Raw genomic sequence first — 20,544 nt, forward strand, 5'->3', positions numbered from 1 at the left:
CTGGAACTGATGGGATCATGACAGAAATGTTAAAAGCAGGGGGATATATAGTGTTAGAGTGGTTGGTATTTTTGTTTAATAAATGTATGAGAGTATCAAATGATTTAGATAAAGAAAAATTGGATATCAAATTGGAGAGAAGGAGTCCATGGGGTTGGAGGTTAGTGGGGAGGATGTGGAAAAGTTGATGGAGGAAAACAATGAAAAATTAACCACTGATGAGCTGCAAGAGCATTTGCAACAGCAAGATGCCACAACTGAGGAAACTGCTTCAGAGGAGGGGAGAGAGAAATTAAGGAAATGTGTGCAAAGTGGGCTGAACTGCAAACCTTTATGGAAGAAAATCACCCTGACACAGCTATTGCAAGCTGGTGACTATTGCTGGTGACTTTTACAATGACAATGTTATGAACCACTTTAGGAAAATCTTAAAGGAACGTGAGGTACAGAGCTCTATGGACAGATTTTTGGTGCGACAGAGGTCCAGTGACTCTCAAGTTGTTCCCAGTGGCATTAAAGGAAGAAGGGAAGTAACCCCAGAAAAGGATTTGCTACCTCAAGTCCTTATGGAAGGGGATTCCCCTTCCAAAAAATAATATGTACTCCTCCATCATCTCCCCTCCCTCCATCCCATCTCTCATCACTACATCTGCAATAAAGGTAAGTGCCATTTATTCTCCATTACACAATATATATTGTGCATGTATCCTTCTGTTTGTGTGTAGGAAAATGTATACAGTGGACCCCCGCATAACGATTACCTCCGAATGCGACCAATTATGTAAGTGTATTTATGTAAGTGCGTTTGTACGTGTATGTTTGGGGGTCTGAAATGGACTAATCTACTTCACAATATTCCTTATGGGAACAAATTCGGTCAGTACTGGCACCTGAACACACTTATGGAGTGAAAAAATATCGTTAACCGGGGGTCCACTGTATTTCACATGGTAAAAATATTTTTTTTTCATACTTTGGGATGTCTGGAATGGATTAATTTGATTTCCATTATTTCTTATGGGGAAAATTAATTTGACTTACAATAATTTCATCTACCGATATGCTCTCAGGAACGGATTGATATCGTAAGTCGAGGGTCCACTGTATTTTCATATGTTTTTTATGGTTGTATTCTCATTTTTTGGTCTCATTTGATAGAATGGAAGATATATTACAGAAGTAGATATGATTCTGATTGGTTTCATGATGGAAAGTACCTTGAAATTGAGCTCAAAGTAGCAGAAATGTTTGATTTTTGCCTATGTTCAAGAGTAAACAAATGATGTCACCGTCCAATACATGTCCAACTGGCTGGTCTAATACGCAGTTGCAAATGGGTTGACATTATTTATACAATTATTACAATAATGCAGTAGTCTGCATAACAGTAAATCCTCTATTTTTTGTGTGAATAAAAATTCAAAACGGAAAGCAAGTATAATATAAGAGGGGCCTGGAGATGTGCCTAATGAACAGAAAAAATGTTACTTTATTGCCAGGAATGTCTGCATTGTTTATTCTGGACCCTATTCTGAAACTGACATGTCATGAAATTTGTGTGAAATTGACCAAATTACCAATTTCTGACCACTTTACTGGGTGGTTGAAATAGGTATAAGTTTGGTAGAGTGGAACAATGGAATGTGCCAAAAACAGGGCTTAAAGTGGGTGAAATTGCCTATGCATAAATATAATGAGCTGTGTACATATTCTAAACTAACCACTCTGTAATCTGGCACCCTACAGGTCCCAATGATGCCCGATTAGTGATGGTCAACTTGTACTAACTAAATTTAGACTGACTTTGGACATGCTGGATTTGATTAAACTATTCCGTATTTTTTTCCAATGCATTATTAAAGCAGTGGTACCTTGAGTTTCGAACAGCCCCCAACTCTAACAATTATGTAAATGTATTTTTGTAAGTGCTTTTGTAAGTGTATTTTTGGGGGTCTGAAATGGACTAATCTAATTTACATTATTCTATAAGGGAACAAATTCATTCGGTATTGACACTCGAACAGCCTTCTGGAATGAATTAAGTTTGTAACTCGAGGTACCACTGTACTACACATATCTGGCACATAAAGTAAGTAAGTTGTAAAATTCTGCAGGAAATGTCAAACAGGAAGGTGAGGTGGGCAGAACTAACCTACGTGGAGGACTTGACAAAGCTCTACCTGGTGGAGCCTGATGCCAAAGAGGAAGCTATGTTTGCAGTTAAAGTAGTATAATTCTCCTCCTCGTACCTGGAGTCTACCCATCATTTTCTGTAGCTCCGTCACCTGTGCATCTGTCAATATCTGGAAAATGTTCAAACACAGTTACACACTTTATGTGTAACACTATTAGACACACCTAGCTGCCACCATACAACTGTAGCTGCCACCACACAACAATGACATTCACACTTAGGTGATGCAAATGCACAATGCTAGCTGCTATTACACAAGTGACATTCACACTTAGCTGCTGCCACTGCACATGCTAGCTGCCACCACACAACAATGACATACACACCTGGCAGCCATTATGCAACAATGATATATAAGCCTGGCTTCCACTACACATCAGTGAAAGACACCAGGCTGCCAGTACACAACAATGATATACACACTTGGCTGCCATTATTTATAACAAATGTGACTCGACCTCTGCAACCACATATAGGTGAGCATGCATGCACGCGTGAGCGTGCACACACACACACACACACACACACAATCTTCAACACATCCCTGGAAACTGGGCAACTACCTGAGGTATGGAAGATGGCAAATGTAGTTCCCATTTTTAAAAAAGGAGACAGAAAAGAGGCACTAAACTATAGACCTGTGTCATTGACGTGTATAGTATGCAAAATTATGGAGAAGATTATCAGGAGGAGAGTGGTGGAGCACCTGGAACGGAACAGGAGTATAAATGCCAACCAGCACGGATTCACGGAAGGCAAATCCTGTGTCACAAACCTTCTGGAGTTTTATGATAAAATAACAGAAGTAAGACAAGAGAGAGAGGGGTGGGTTGATTGCATCTTCTTGGACTGCAAGAAGGCCTTTGATACAGTTCCTCACAAGAGATTAGTGCAGAAGCTAGAGCATCAGGCGCATATAACAGGAAGGGCACTGCAATGGATCAGAGAATACCTGACAGGGAGGCAACAACGAGTCATGGTACGTAATGATGTATCACAGTGGGCACCTGTGACGAGCGGGGTCCCACAGGGGTCGGTCCTAGGACCAGTGCTATTTTTGGTATATGTGAACGACATGACGGAAGGGTTAGACTCAGAAGTGTCCCTGTTTGCAGATGATGTGAAGTTAATGAGGAGAATTAAATCTGATGAGGACCAGGCAGGACTTCAAAGAGACCTGGACAGACTGGACACCTGGTCCAGCAAATGGCTTCTCGAATTTAATCCTGCCAAATGCAAAGTCATGAAGATAGGGGAAGGGCACAGAAGACCACAGACAGAGTATAGGCTAGGTGGCCAAAGACTGCAAACCTCACTCAAGGAGAAAGATCTTGGGGTGAGTATAACACCGATCATGTCTCCGGAAGCACACATCAATCAGATAACTGCTGCAGCATATGGGCGCCTGGCAAACCTGAGAACAGCATTCCGATACCTTAGTAAGGAATCATTCAAGACACTGTACACCGTGTATGTCAGGCCCATACTGGAGTATGCAGCACCTGTTTGGAACCCGCACTTGATAAAGCATGTCAAGAAACTAGAGAAAGTACAAAGGTTTGCGACAAGGTTAGTTCCAGAGCTAAGGGGAATGTCCTATGAAGAAAGATTAAGGGAAATCGGCCTGACGACACTGGAGGACAGGAGGGTCAGGGGAGACATGATAACGACATATAAAATACTGCGTGGAATAGACAAGGTGGACAAAGACAGGATGTTCCAGGGAGGGGACACAGAAACAAGAGGCCACAATTGGAAGTTGAAGACACAAATGAATCAGAGAGATAGTAGGAAGTATTTCTTCAGTCATAGAGTTGTAAGGCAGTGGAATAGCCTAGAAAATGACGTAGTGGAGGCAGGAACCATACACAGTTTTAAGACGAGGTTTGATAAAGCTCATGGAGCGGGGAGAGAGAGGGCCTAGTAGCAACCGGTGAAGAGGCGGGGCCAGGAGCTAGGACTCGACCCCTGCAACCACAAATAGGTGAGTAAATAGGTGAGTACACAGGAAGGTGTATCTCGACTGCGACAGAACACAAGCAGAAAGGAAGAAACAGAGAGAGATGGTACAAAGGCGAAAGGAGGAAAGAGAGGGGATGGAGAAGACAGACAGGAGATCACAGACACAGGAAGATCAAATACAGCCTCCCTCACAACTTCCTATAGAAGCCTCTCAACCAGGTCAACCCCAGTGCAACCAAACACTCTAAACCAAAACACCCATGCCACATCCAATGCCCCCACCCACTGCATTACAAACTCCACCCCCACAGCAACCACCCATAGTTCCTTATCAGGTCTCCCACTTCCCCAACCCCAATACACCTCCCAGACCACAATCTTAGAAAAGAAGTTGAAGGTGTGGTATACAAATGCAGATGGAATAACAAATAAGTATGAGGAGTGGCACGAAAGAATCAAGGAGACATCCCCAGACATAATAGCACTCACAGAAACAAAACTCACCAGAATAATAACAGATTCAATCTTTCCATCCGGATATCAAATCCTCAGGAAAGACAGAGGGAGGAGAGGGGGAGGAGGAGTTGCACTGCTCATTAAAAACCAGTGGGGGTTTGAGAAAATGGAAGGAATGGATGGCACCTGTGAAAGGGACTACTTAGCAGGAACAATCCAGTCTGAGGGACATAAGGTGATAATTGCAGTAATGTACAACCCACCACAGAACTGCAGGAGGCCAAGAGAAGAATACGATGAGAGCAACAGAGCAATGGTCGACACACTAGCCGAGGTGGCCAGGAGAGCACACATGGGGGGAGCAAAGTTACTAATTATGGGTGATTTCAATCACAAGGAGATTGACTGGGAAAACCTGGAGCCCCATGGGGGTCCCAAAACATGGAGAGCCAAGATGATGGATGTGGTACTGGAAAACCTCATGCATCAACATGTTAGAGACACTACCAGAGAGAGAGGAGAGGATGAACCAGCAAGACTGGACCTTGTATTCACCTTGAGTAGTTCTGACATTGAGGATATCATGTATGAAAGGCCCCTGGGAGCTAGTGATCATGTGGTTCTGTGCTTTGACTACATAGTTGAGCTCCAAGTGGAGAGAGCAGCAGGAACAGGGTGGGAAAAACCAAATTACAAAAGGGGGACCTACTTAGGCTTGAGGAACTTCTTTCAAGACATTCAGTGGGAGAGGGAACTGACAGGAAAACCAGTACAAGAAATGATGGACTATGTGGCAACAAAATGCAAGGAGGCAGAGGAGAGGTTTGTTCCCAAGGGAAACAGAAATAATGGGAAGAACAGAATGAGTCCTTGGTTCACCCAAAGGTGTAGGGAGGCAAAAACTAGGTGTACTAGAGAATGGAAAAGGTACAGAAGACAGAGAACTCAGGAAAATAAAGAGATTAGCCGAAGAGCCAGAAACGAATATGCACAGATAAGAAGGGAGGCTCAGCGCCAATATGAAAATGACATAGCATCGAAAGTCAAGACTGACCCGAAGCTGTTGTACAGCCACATCAGGAGGAAAACAACAGTCAAGGACCAGGTAATCAGACTGAGGAAGGGTGATGGGGAATTCACAAGAAACGACCAGGAGGTATGTCAGGAGCTCAACACGAGATTTAAAGAAGTATTTACAGTGGAAACCAGTAGGACTCCAGGAAATCAGAACAGGGGGGGGGCACCAGCAAGTGCTGGATGAAATACATATAACCAAGGAGGAGGTGAAGAAGCTGCTGTGCGAACTTGACACCTCAAAGGCGGTGAGACCAGACAACATCTCTCCGTGGGTCCTTAAAGAGGGAGCAGAGATATTGTGTGTACCATTAACAAAGATCTTCAACACATCATTTGAAACTGGGCAACTCCCCAAGGTATGGAAGATGGCAAATGTAGTCCCAATTTTTAAAAAGGGAGAGAGACATGAGGCACTAAACTACAGACCTGTATCACTAACGTGTATAGTATGCAAGGTCATGGAGAAGATCATCAGGAGGAGAGTGGTGGAGCACCTGGAAAGAAACAAGTGTATAATTGACAACCAGCACGGTTTCAGGGAAGGAAAATCCTGTGTCACAAACCTAGTAGAGTTTTATGATAAGGTGACAGAAGTAAGACAAGAGAGAGATGGGTGGATCGACTGCATTTTTTTGGACTGCAAGAAGGCCTTCGACACAGTTCCTCACAAGAGGTTACTGCAAAAGCTAGAGGATCAGGCACAGATAACAGGAAAGGCACTGCAATGGATCAGAGAATACCTGACAGGGAGGCAACAGCGAGTCATGGTACGTGACGAGGTGTCAGAGTGGGCGCCTGTGACAAGCGGGGTTCCACAGGGGTCAGTCCTAGGACCTGTGCTGTTCTTGGTATATGTAAACGACATAACGGAAGGGATAGACTCAGAAGTGTCCTTGTTTGCAGATGATGTGAAGTTAATGAGAAGAATCAAATCGGATGAGGATCAGGCAGGACTACAAAGAGACCTGGACAGGCTACAAGCCTGGTCCAGTAACTGGCTCCTTGAGTTTAACCCTGCCAAATGCAAAGTCACGAAGATTGGGGAAGGGCAAAGAAGACCGCAGACACAATATAGTTTAGATGGCCAAAGACTGCAAACTTCACTCAAGGAAAAAGATCTGGGGGTGAGTATAACACCGAGCATATCTCCTGAGGCGCACATCAATCAGATAACTGCTGCAGCATACGGGCGCCTGGCAAACCTATGGATAGCGTTCTGATACCTCAGCAAGGATTCGTTCAAGACTCTGTATACCATTTACGTCAGGCCCATACTGGAGCATGCAGCACCAGTTTGGAATCCACACCTAGTCAAGCACGCAAGAAATTAGAAAAGGTGCAAAGGTTTGCAACAAGACTAGTCCCAGAGCTACGAGGATTGTCCTACGAAGAAAGGTTGAGGGAAATCGGCCTGACGACACTGGAGGACAGGAGTGTCAGGGGAGACATGATAACGACATATAAAATACTGCGCGGAATAGACAAGGTGGACAAAGACGGGATGTTCCAGAGATGGGACACAGAAACAAGAGGTCACAATTGGAAGTTGAAGACTCAGATGAATCAAAGGGATGTTAGAAAGTATTTCTTCAGTCATAGAGTGGTCAGGCCGTGGAATAGCCTAGAAAGTGACATAGTGGAGGCGGGAACCATACATAGTTTTAAGGCGAGGTATGATAAAGCTCATGGGGCAGGAAGAGAAAGGACCTAGTAGCAATCAGTGAAGAGGCAGGGCCAGGAGCTATGACTCGACCCCTGCAACCACAAATAGGTGAGTACACACACACACACACACACACACACACACACACACACACACACACACACACACACACACACACACACACACATGCACACATACAAGAACGCATATACAACAGGCCTAGTGTCTAATCGACATGTGCCTAGGACAAAATGGTAACTAAAACACACACACACACACACACATCATATCTGAGTGCTACCACACAATGATTTCATATCTGAGTGCCACCACACAATAACATCATATCTGAGTGCCACCACAGTGACATCATATCTGAGTGCCATCACACAATGACATCATATCTGAGTGCCACCACACAATAATATATATCCCTGGCTGCCACAATGAAATAGGATTTAAGAGATGGAAGTGGTGCATCCAATGGAAATTAAATAAAGAATTTGACAAAGCAATACCAAAGAAGAACACCTTGAGCATAGCTCTGCTCCTGCAACTACCAAAATAAAGTTAAAATTTCAATGAGACTACCATAGCTGAACCTTTTCTCTTATGTCCAGTACAGGGAGAAATAATGCATTTATAACATGTATCAATGAGGCTAGATAATGTTCTGACTAGAATCTGCAATGATCTGTTCATAGAAGTCAAATATTCAAGATTACAAAGCTACATGTTCGGCAAACATATTAACTTATCTAGAGCTCTATCAACCCTGTATACAGTAATTAATGAAGTCCAATAATATTTACCCCATCATCTTCAGTCTCATCTAATAATGTGTAGACTGAGTGGCCCATGTCAGTGGATGCAGTTGTATGGAGTGTTACCAGGGATTCACTCGAGCTACTAATGTTTGTGCTACTGGAGCTTTCATTCCCTGTACTCTCAGGCAAAAAAGAGGAAGAGGTGGTGCTCCTTCTCCCTTCCAAGTCTGTCTTGGTGGTAGTAGGTAAAAACTTGCTGGAGTTTTGAAGACAAATATCATCCTTTGTTGGTTTCTTGCCTTGCCAAACCAAAGTTGCTTTATACTGTATGTTCGTATTTCCAATTTTAGTAACATGTTTCATTACTGAGCAATGAAACTGTTTAGGACCAGAGATTTTAATTTGTTGATCCAAAGGTCTGTCACTGAGGACTTTTTTTTTATCAATGTAAATTACCGATCGATGGATCACAACAAGAGCTTCCTTTTCTGTGAAATTACCACGAATTCTAAGAATGCCATAATCCTCTCCAACTTCAATTAGTTTTCCTGATACATCTGCAATAAAGTGACTGTTAAAGCTTTTACACAGCTGTGCATGAGGGAAACACATAGGGATAGAACTCCTTTCATTACCTTTTAAGAGAAAATATCTGTCTGATTTTGTCACACATATTTGAATATTGTTATATTTATTGTTGGTAGGCTTTCCTAAAAGATACTCATTAACAATGGCTTGTGCTTCGGGTGGCTTCTTTCCATGCCAGGCTACCACAGCCTCATGAGATGCAGTCTGACCTAGCACTGTGCGAGCTGGGTACAACACTGCTGCCTCAACATTCACTAACTTACAATTACCCTTGAACTTCACCAAAGGATCAGTAGCTGAAACTTTCTTTTGAGCTACAAAAAACTTATTGTGATTGATAACAATAACACTTGTGCTATTTGCAACAATGCCAAGAGATATGGTTGCTAGTTTCCAAGTACATGAACCTATGTAAGAAACATGTCTATGGGGTGGTGCATTATTGTTAAATCCTCTCTCTGTCCTTGGTCTGTTAGGTTCCTTGCATGCAGCATTTGTAAAGAACAGACTGTCTTTCTGAATGGTAAAATTTTTTGTTACAGGTATGTTGTGATCAATATATCTCAAGTCTGGCAATGCTTTAGAATGGATATTCTCAAATGGTTTATTGCCCTGCCATGCCACTAAAGCTTTGTGAGTCACAGTACATCCTAGGACTGTTATTGGAACAGGAAGTGGTTTGATGACCGCATTCACTAAGACAATTTTAGAACAAAATTTAGCTAGAGGATCACTTGAAAGAGCTCTCACACCATCTACAAAAAAACTATCATGCCTTATTAGAATAGTTTTATTAAAATGAGTAATAACTCCTTGGGAAATGCTACCAAAGTGCCAGACACACTCTTCTACTTCAATAGTATCAGTATCAGAAGTGTTTTTATGAGTTTTCATGGAACAATTACCACCCTCATATGGTTGTGATGACAGGGAAGAGGAGTCGCTAGCAGATGTTGCCTGTACCACATCTCTGCTTGCTGCTTGTCTCTCTTCTCTCTGGGGATTTCCCAATATTGTATTTAAATTTTTGTGAGGTACTGGCAGTGAAAAGGTGGATTTTCCTTTCTGTAGGGCTGACTCATTGTTTGCCAAGGGGCTTTCCTGAGCAAACGAAGCAAGTGCTTTAGTCGTCGGAGTACATGCTGAGAAAACTTCAGTAAGTTGACCATTTTCAGAATGAGGTAGCTGGACCAATAGAATTTCCCAAGATTTATCATCTCTATTTACAATTTCCATTATATGTGTCTTCACTGATATATTAAGTGTAGAATCTGATGTTATTTTGAAGCTCTGACAACACAACTTTTCTTTGGCCACATTTATTGATAATCTCATTTCCTTAACACAAAGCATAAGATAGAATTCTAGATTGTTTATCTTCAGTTGTGAGGGAATATCACACCACAATCGCTGGAATTCACTTTTTTGAATGTACTTGCCACTTGGCTCCCTTTTGTACGCTTCACCCTTCTTAAAGACCATGTGTGAGAAATCTCTTGGTGGCCTCTTGCCAGACCAAATACAGTAACACATGTAAGAGAGAGTTCCCACTGCATCACAACCCATCATTTTACATACTCTGGCAAAAACTGTACCTTTAAACACTGACATATCTGATATACTTGCTGGTTTCTCATCTACAAAAATTAAATCTTTACAAAACTCTGATTTAACCAGTTTATCATCAAATTTTACTTCTATATAAGATGTGGTCTTTTCATGAACAAAACGTAAAACAGGAAGTTCACGGCTTTCAATAAATATATACGAATCATTAAGTGGTTCAGTAACAAAGTCTGGCTTCTCTTCCTGCCAGATAACTATGGTATGGAATGCCTTTGTATTTGGCAACACAACTGCATCAAATTGTACACAAGCATGGTCAGGAAGTTCAAAGATTGGAATTGGTACTGTCCCTTTCCATACAAGCCTACATCCAACTCTCATGCCATCTGATACTTGTACAGCAGTGTTAACCAGTACTTGAGTCTTCAACACAGTTGTCAAGATATACAGTTTACCAGAAAGTTTACATAAATAGCCCATGTGATTGTATAAACAAGACAACCCTTGACAAATGAAATGATTAGAAATTTCAACTGTCTTGCATAATATTTTACTAATATCTTGGCAATCAATGTCTACTTCTGGAAAGGAAGAGAGGTCTATAGCATTACTTTCTACCTTACCAGGACTATGATTAGGCAATATATCTGCATATATTTTATTGCTCACATCTTTTTTGTCCAGCCGCTTACTCGTATTTTGGATTAAATTTGTCACCCATCCATTTTTGTCATTGGTATTGGCCAGATTTGGTTCATGTTGACAATCAGTCATAACCTCAACATTGCCTCCTTGCACTTTTTTATATGGTGGCAATTTTTCTTTATCAATATTTTGTACTTCCTCAGATGCTTTTTCATCTTCACTGTTAAATGTCATAATGTTTACTATATTTTGCTTACATGGTAAGAGTCCATGATAAGGCTGATGTGGCCTTGTTTCTACAAGGTTAGTGTTAGCAGTGGTTTTCTGTGTTGGTGAGCTGCTTACCTCAGAATGTGATAAGTCTGCTAATGTTTCAGATACAGTATCATAACTCTGATCTTGGGAATTTTTACAATTTTCAAATTCATTTAAGTTCTTTGAATGACCGGCTGTTGATGATGTGCCAAGCTGTATCTGTGAAACCTTAACTATTGCTTTGGGCGTTTCTTTCTCTGGGTCTTCCAATGTATCCACTGCAGGAACTCCATGTTGAAACTCCTGGCAAGTTGGTACATCATTCCTTGCCTCACCTGAAACTAGGGGTCTTGGTAGGGTGCCCTCTTCTCTCAGTATCTCTTCTTCTGACAAATCATTGTAGCAGCAACTGTTGTCTTTCCCACAGCACAGCCATTTCAGCATTCTTGTGTCACAATTCCAGCATCCTGTAAAAAATCATCGAGTAAATTCACAACAAAATGATTCTCAAGGCAATAACTCTATACTGAATAATGGAAAGTGAATTTCAAAACAATTTATTGCTCACTGCGAGCCTCTTTTGCTGAAGTTTTATGTGGTTGTTAGGTAAGACACATATGCAACAGTTAGGTATCTTTATTTTGAAACATTTCGCCTACACAGTAGGCTTCTTCAGCCGAGTACAAAAAAGTTGATAGAAGAGAAGTGAAGACGCTGCAATCAGTCCATCACCCTTGAAGTTTTGAGGTGGTCAGTCCCTCAGTCTGGAGAAGAGTACTGTTCCATAGTCTGAAACAATATGGAGTTGAAGTGACAGGATGGAGCCTTATATACCGCCAGGAGGTGAGATGTAGGCCACTAGTAGAGGTAGTCGTTCGGAGGTCATGTCCCTCTCAAATCCAGCCATTCTCACTAGTAGAAGTTGTCCAAGTTGTTTTCTGTTCTGTACCAAGATACCATTGTGTTACAGTGTCTGACAGAGTGAATATTAAAATGGTATAAAATACCAACAGGTATTTTATACCATTTTAATATTTTATACCATTTCATTCAGGGATGTCCAATTAGTGATCAAAGAAACTAATTTCTGCAGATGCAAGTGCCTTAAATCATCACTAATCACTGTTTCTAATACAATTAAACAAAACAAAGGCAGCTTCACCATCTCTGAAGCCTTAGCAAAAATCCTCCTGAAAACAGTAAACCCTGCCATCACACAGTCTCTCCTACTACACAGGCACATTACAGAGAATGAACATTGAAACAGGCCTTCTCTATCCAGCCTCCTATAGAAATATTTGTCTAACCTAATTTTATGCTACCCAAGTAACAGCTTTTATATCCTTTTACTCATGTGCAAGTTAACTATTCTACCATATTGTATTACTACTACTAGTACTAGAACTTATATCACTACTACTACTACTACCTCTAGTATTGCACCTCACTCTGAGCCTATATATACCCTCTGTGTCCATGTACTTTTTGTCATTTTTCCTACAAGAGTGATGGGCTGAACACATCGATTCCATCATCAAGATCAGACACACCAGAGCACTGCTTACTCACGATGCATTACTCTAACAGAGTAAAGATCAAACCAGCGAGTGGCACAACCAATGAGTCGTCCAAACTAGCACTTGCAGCTGTCGTCAGTGGCAGGCTGCAAGTCAAATGTAATGTGATTTTATCACTCAAGGAGGCCTTTGTTGTCATCTGTACAGACGACACAGAGGCTGAGAAACTACTTACCACTACTGCGACTACCACTCTACGAGACCGGGGATTTCTTGTCTTGACTTCCCCAGCACTGAGGGCCAGGAGAACTGTGTTCCTCAAGCGACACGACAACCTTATCACTGTACAGGCCACTGAAGAAATCAAGTCATCTATCAAAGCAAAGAACCCTTGGGCCAAGGTGGACTTCATTACTAAAATACCCAATGCTTCATCCATGCTGAAGGTCACCTTCAGTGACGTCAACATGGCAGCCAGAGCTCTCGCTGAGGGCCTGGCTATTCACCACTTTCACATCAACCCAGCCTTCATCGAAGCAGAGAAATTCCAACATATCTCACAGTGCTATAATTGTTGCTCATACTTACACACCACAAATGATTGTCCTATCAAGGACAAGAAGTTCTGCTCCACCTGTGGCCGTGAGGGTCATGACTTCAAGAATTGCACTACTGCTTCACCACCTAAATGCTTGAACTTCAAGAATGACCACCATACTCTTGCTGCCAGGTGCCCTACCAGAAGAGACAAACTCAAGAAACAACAACAACAAAAGAAACCCAACCCACAAGCAACCACATATTCTGCTATTGCCAAGCTTCAAGCAGACACTACAAAGATACTACAAGCCACGCAAGCTGCTCCCACCACTTCCCTGCCAGCACCTACTGCCGACTCCACCATGATTCTTTATTGCATTATGTATGCTCATGTACAGAATGCAGCTGAACCTGGTTCCTTCAACACCACCATCAATGAACTTTTCAAACTAAATAATATCCCTGGCCTCACATTCCCTGCATCACCACCTTCCACTGAGATCGTAAAATCTACTGCAAATATTACCAGCATCACCGCTGCTCCACCGCTGTCACAACCTCCACTAGACACAGAGATGGACCAATCAGAGACCACTGAGACGTCGGCAAACCCCACCAATGAGAGTCCACTACCGCTTGCATCCACTGCTAGAGCAAGTGACCAGTCGGAAATCTCGCCTTCACCAGTTCAGCCACCAGCCAAGAAAGCAAAAACACAAGAAACTGCGGATGCACCTCACGGTGCCACTGCCACTGCTGCACCACAACAAGTCCGATGCCTGAAGGGTGTATACTTCTACACAACCAAGCAGTATAAGAACAGAATGCTGTCTTCAGAAATCCACCAGCACCTCCAGGACGGAGCAGTCAAGTATACCTACGACCAAACTGTTACATACACCACTGCAGACATGACCAGACTACTCACTGCCAACACCCAACACCTTGTGGAAGTCGAGTACACCTCAAAGAGGAAATTCAGGATGCTTCAGAATGGGGACCTTGAAGACGGTACCCTCCTCTAGCACAACTATCCATGACCATTCACCATGAAGATAAGTTTCCCCAGCACTTTGCTGTCCGCTAAAGCTGGGATGTGGCTCCAATCGACCCTGTAACTGCTGCCTCTGCCCGACTGCGCTTCTCTTCGGGGAAGTCAGCGCAAGATAGAAGACGACGACACCCTCCAACCTTCTATGGTTTATTAAGAAATTTAATAAAAAACCGGAAAGAAACATTGTGACTGTTTACTACTGAACCCTTGAATGACTTCATCTAGAACAGGATATTCAATCCTGTTTATTTGTTGCAAGAAAGGGCTAAACAGGCTTAAGTAGTGGCCCTGTACGCAACAAAGTGGGGGCCCATCCGCGACTTGCTCTCTGATCCAAGGTGGTGGAGGAAATATCACCCCTAGGAAGTAAGTGCCAATCCCATGAAAGTGAACTGCTGTTCAGGTACCCATAAAATTAACTATGGAGGCTCAAATGCAACAGTTAATATGTGAGTTAACCTTGGAGGATTTGAGGTCTTTAAAACTTCAAAAGTGCTGGCAAATTGCCGTACGCCTAGGAGTGAAGTACAACAAATATTACACCGCCGAGACCACTCGATCTATTTTGAGAAACATGCTGTTTCCGGAACAAGGGGAGGTGGATGACATTGACGATACTGATAAGGCAAGTCTAATATCTCAATTTGAACACTTGGACCGACTGCTTGGAGCACAAGGACTTGATCTTGGTGGCCTTCCAACTTCCCTACCCTCTAGTGATGTGGCTGAGCCAGAATCAAAGGGAGCTGCTGGTGAGTGGACATCTCTGGGAGAGGTGCCTGAAATTGGGGCGTCTAATCACCCAGTTTCTGACCCTGGTTCACAAGAAGCACCCAGCGCAGGTGCTCGACCCAAGGAAAGACGGGAAAACTTGTATCCTCCAACTCCTCCACTACCGATTGGGCCCATATCACAGAGCCAGTTCGAAAGAATGGAGCGCCTTATTACTTTACAAATGGCCCAAATAGAAGCCCAAAGGAAGCTGAATGCAGAAGAGTTCGAGAGGGACACCATACTCTACGAACATCAGCAGCAAAGGGAAGGAGTTGTGAGGCCCGAGGCCCCCAGAAATATTTTCAACATTCATAAAGCAGCATCTTTGGTGCCCAAGTTTTGCGAGTCTGATCTGGACATGTACTTCAATACATTCGAAAATCAGGCTTGAGCTATGCAGTGGCCCCAAAAATTCTGGGCTGTCTTGTTGCATACGACGCTGACTGGTAAAGCTCGAGAATGTACCGCGGCTTTGCCTTACGAAAAGTACATACAATATGACTCCGTCAAAAAGGTCATACTGGAGACCTATGATCTACTCCCTTTGAGCTACCAGCAAGCCTTCCGTACTCTGCAAAGGTTACCAGGGCAAACTTGGGTGGACTTCGCCAGGCAGAAGAAGGTAGCTTTCGAGAGGTGGCAAAGAGCCTCACAAAGCAACACCGTAAGCAGCTTAACCCAATTAACCCTTTGACTGTCGAAGGGCCCAATCCTGAAGTTGCTCCTGGTGTCGCAAAATATTCGAAAAAAAAAAAAATTATTTTTTCTTATGAAATGATAGAGAATCTTTTCCCGATTGTAAAGACACCAAAAAAACGAAATTTGATGGAAAACTGACGGAATTACGCTCTCGCGAAGTTAGCGACTTCGGCGATATTTAAAAATCGGCAATATCGCCCACTTTGAGCCCTATTTTCGGCTAATTCCATTATTCCAGTCAACCAAACTCATAACTATTTCTTCAGAACTCTATTTTTTCTATCGATTGAGCACAAGAAACTGCCCATTTACCGATTTCAACTACCCAATAACATGGTCAGAAATTTGCAATTTGGCCAATTTCACGAAAATTAAAAAATACGACAATTTCAAAATAAGGTCCAGAATGAACAATGCAGACATTCCTGGCTCTAAAATAAGATTTTCTTTGTTCATCAGTCATGTCTCCAGGTCCTTGTGATATTACTCTTGCTTTTTATTTTGAAATTTTATTCAAACAAAAAATAGAAGATTTACTGTTATGCAGACTACTGCAATACTGTAATAATTGTAAAAATTACATCAACCCATTCATGACTGCGTATTAGAATGGCTATTTGGACATTTATTGGAAAATGACATCATTTGTTTACTTTTGAACATCGGCAAAAATCAAACATTTCCTGTACTTTGTGCTCCATTTCCAGGTTCTTTTTATAGTAAAATTAATCAAAATCACCTCCATTTCTATAATATAGTTTCCATTCTATCAAATGAGACCATGAAAACGAGAATACAACCACAAATACTATACGAAAATAGACCACAAAGTCGGCATTTTAATTAAAAAAAACGGTCGGAGTTTTTTTTTTCTCATTATGCACTGCGTGCTCCAGGATTTTTTTTATGTGGTGCACACTGACCACACAGACCCATTCTCTCACATGTGGGCCTACTAGCTTTCTCCTGCCTGATTTGAAGCCGCTAGAATTTATGAGTATATATACGTCAAACACGGTACCTCACAAACGTATATATACGGCCGCGACAGTCAAAGGGTTAATACTACAAGAGGACTTCTATAATTCTATATCTGGGGATTTGTGGAAGTTCCTGATCGACCGTCCAACACCTGATGTAATGGAGACCACTACACTAGCCGATCGCTACGAGATCTCCAGCCAGCTGATCCGTGATAGAACATCCAGAGAGGAAGCAGTAAAATTGGGCCAGAAGGTTCGACCAGTTAAGTCAAGAACAGAACCTCGCCAAAAGTTTCCTTCAGAAGCAGTGACCTCTCGAACCCTGGATAAGCCATGCAATGGTGACCGGTTTCAACTACGACAGAACCGGGAGGTGTATAAAGCCAGGAAGAACTTGTCCTGTTCATATTGCCAAAAGGGAGGTCATGTGAGAAACCAATGTTATCAGCTGGAAAGGGACAGGAAATATAAGTATCGAGAAGGTGCTCCTATGCAGATGGTGTCTTCAGTAGCCCACACGCAGAGATGTTTACAGGTGGATCTAGAGCCGGCAGGACCGAAGACTGCTTCACTGAGATGACCAGAGACGAGGGCCATCTCAGGGCAAGAAATTGAAAAGGCAATGAGCCCATATTTTTCAAAAGGAAAAGCTGGTATTGACGAGTGTCAAGTGGTGCCGGTTAAAACCTATAGGGATACGGGGAGTTACTTGACATTGTTAAAAAAGGGAATCCTCTCTTTGTCTGACCGCACTTATACGAAGATAGATGCACTTCTGGAGGCTTATGGAGGAGCCGTTTCTAGAGTTCCCCTCCATAGGATATACCTAGACTTGGGTTGCTATAAAGGATATGCAACTGTCGGTATATCAGATGAAGGATTTCCCATTAAGTCTGCTGACCTACTGATAGGAAATGACCTAAGCTGCGAAGGAATCAAGAAAGAACCTCTGGTGATAGAAAATACCTCGGGAGAGGATTACGTGATTGAGGCTCCTAGGAAGGACCTATCATTATTTCCGCTGGGAGTTGTCACTAGGTCCATGGCAACGACCAGGTTACCTCCTGAATCAACAGAGGAAGAAGAGGACAAAGCTGATCTGGGTTTGAACCTATTGTTTAGTGCGACCCACTGGCCCAAGGATGCAACGTCTGTGTCTGCAGGGCTAGACTCAACTTTAGATTCTTTAGGTGCTAAAAAGTTTAGACCTGAAGATCTAATCCAAGCACAGATGGAAGACTCCTCGTTGGAGAAAGTAAGAAAGCTGTTGATAACGGAAGAAGAGGCCGAGAAACTAGAGGACTGTGTTTATTCTAGTAGCGGTATACTTATGAAAAAATCCACCAGAAGACATTCTCTAGGGGCACCTTTGGCCAAGGCCAAGCATGTATTAATCCTGCCTAGGATTTATCGTGAGCTTGCATTGAAGGTCGCCCATAATAGTCCAATGGGAGGACATCTGGGATTAAGGAAAACAATGGTAAAGTTGTCAAAATACTTTTTTTGGCCTAGAATGCGGGAAACCGTGGTGGAACATCTTCGCAGTTGCCAGGTCTGTCAGACCATCGGTAAACCTGCTCATACCCCGCCTCCAGCTCCCCTCTGTCCTATCACCTCAGATGGCGAGCCTTTTTCCCGTTTAATCATCGATTGCGTAGGTCCACTCCCCAGGACCAAGGCGGGGAATCAGTACCTATTCACTATAATGGATTCTGCCACCCGTTACCCCGAGGCCATCCCCATGAGGAAAATAAATGCTCGCACAATAGTCCGCGCTTTAATAAAGTTTTTCTCACAGGTAGGGCTGCCTCGTGAGATCCAGTCTGATCAAGGATCAAACTTCACTTCAAAAATCTTCAAGGAGGCCATGTCACGCCTTGGTGTAAGATCTATCCTCGCTACGAGCTATAGGCCCCAGTCCCAAGGAGCATTGGAACGGTTTCATCAAACATTGAAGGTGATGATGCGTTTCTACTGTGAACAATTCAGTAAAGACTGGGACGAGGGCATTCCTTTCCTTCTCCTGGCCGTAGGGGAAAGCGAGCAGGAAAGTCTAGGGTATAGCCCTTTTGAGTTGATATATAGTTATACGGTACGTGGACCCCTCGCAGTATTGAAAGATGTATGGACCGGAAGATGTACTCCGTCAGTTCAGGTATGCCCGGCTTAGATGCAGGAACACCTCACTTTCACGAGGAACCTAGCCGCAGAGAACTTGAAGAAAGCCCAGGCTAAAATGAAACTACGACATGATTAACATGCGGCCTCTCGCTCTTTCAACATCAGAGATAAAGTATTGGCTCAAAAATTCATGCCCGGACATGCACTGAAACCAATATATGAAGGACCTTTGGAAGCCATTAAAAAACTGAGTGAAGTGAATTACCTGGTTCGTACCCCAGGAAAAAAGAAATCAGACCATACATACCATGTTAACCAATTGAAGAAAGATTATGGAGGGTTAGCCCCGACCGCTGCCATTCTTCTAGAGTCCCAGCAAGAAGCAGAGGATTTGGAGGACTGCTCCAAAGGAATAGAAGTCCGTCTTAGAAACACTCAAGTTCTACGATCCCTGGACAATTTTTTAAAAGGTCTGGCCTGTGACCGAGCCAAAGAAGTGAAAAATGTGATTTTGAAGTACCCATCATTGTTTGGCGATATACCTAAGCGTTGCACGTTGGGGACACACGACGTGGATGTCTAAGGAGCTGCACCCATCAAGCAGTCCCCTTATCGCTTAAGCCCTATTAAACACCAAGCTCTAAAGGAGGAAATCGACTTTTTGCTGACCCATGGACTAACTGAACGAAGCAAAAGCCCATGGGCCTCACCTTGTGTGTTAGTCCCAAAGTCAGATGGAACCTATCGTATGTGTACGGATTATAAAGGTGAATTCCGTCACAGTTCCTGATGGTTACCCTTTGCCTAGGGTAGATGATTTAATCGATATGGTTGCCGGAGCCAAGTATGTGAGCCGGCTGGACTTACTGCGAGGCTACTATCAAGTGCCCCTGACGGACCGAGCTCAGGACATATCAGCGTTTACAGTGCATGGAGGCTTGTTCAACTACTTGGTTACCCCATTCGGGTTGTGCAACGCAGCATCCACATTCCAGTGACTTATGAATGACCTTACTTATAACCTTGAGGGGGTTGAAGCCTACCTCGACGACCTAGTAGTCTTTAGTGACGAGTGGAGTTCACATTTAGTCCATCTGGAGGCTCTTTTTAAGAAATTAGATGCTTATAATTTTACCATCAATTTAGCCAAATGCAAATTTGGACAAGCAATGATTAAGTATTTGGGCTTCAATATAGGTCAGGGGACGGTGGCACCCATCAGTGCAAAAGTGAGAGCCATTGCAGACTTTCCTATACCAAGAGACAGAAAAGGGGTGCAGAGATTTTTGGGAATGGCTGGGTATTATAGACGATTCTGCCCTAACTTTTCACACATAGCCGCCCCCCTTTTTGCGCTAACTAGTTTTAAAATTAAATTTGCTTGGTCTGAGGAATGTAATATGGCTTTTAATAGGTTAAAGCGATTATTGAACTCCTCTCCAGTATTGAAAAGCCCTGATTTTAATTTTCCCTTCCTGTTACATATAGATGCCAAGTTATGCTGTTGGATCAGTACTACTGCAGTCCTCCCACTCCTTTGATATTCTACATCCGATATGTTATTATTCCTCCACCTTAAAGCCACACCAAAAGAATTATACAACCGTAGAAAAAGAAGCTCTAGCCCTGGTTATCTCTCTCGAGCATTTTGAAGTTTACTTGGGAACATCACCTCATCAGATT

The 20,544-nt window shown here is 42.8% G+C and overlaps 1 protein-coding gene across 9 annotated transcripts in view; it reads right to left on the minus strand.

The window, feature by feature from the left end:
* The window catches only part of LOC128688843 (uncharacterized), an 87,195-nt gene that overhangs the window by 21,272 nt on the left and 45,379 nt on the right, over positions 1-20,544 (minus strand). For all 9 annotated transcript variants that reach the window (XM_070085408.1, XM_070085411.1, XM_070085413.1 and 6 more), the window contains exons 2-3: positions 8,165-11,640; positions 2,153-2,303 (exon numbers count right to left, since the gene is read on the minus strand). In XM_070085408.1, coding sequence (XP_069941509.1) covers positions 2,153-2,303; positions 8,165-11,640 — 3,627 coding nt within the window. The remainder of the gene's footprint in view (positions 1-2,152; positions 2,304-8,164; positions 11,641-20,544) is intronic.

The sequence above is a fragment of the Cherax quadricarinatus genome, chromosome 16 (genome assembly GCF_038502225.1).
Source record: "Cherax quadricarinatus isolate ZL_2023a chromosome 16, ASM3850222v1, whole genome shotgun sequence".
Lineage (NCBI taxonomy): Eukaryota > Metazoa > Arthropoda > Malacostraca > Decapoda > Parastacidae > Cherax > Cherax quadricarinatus.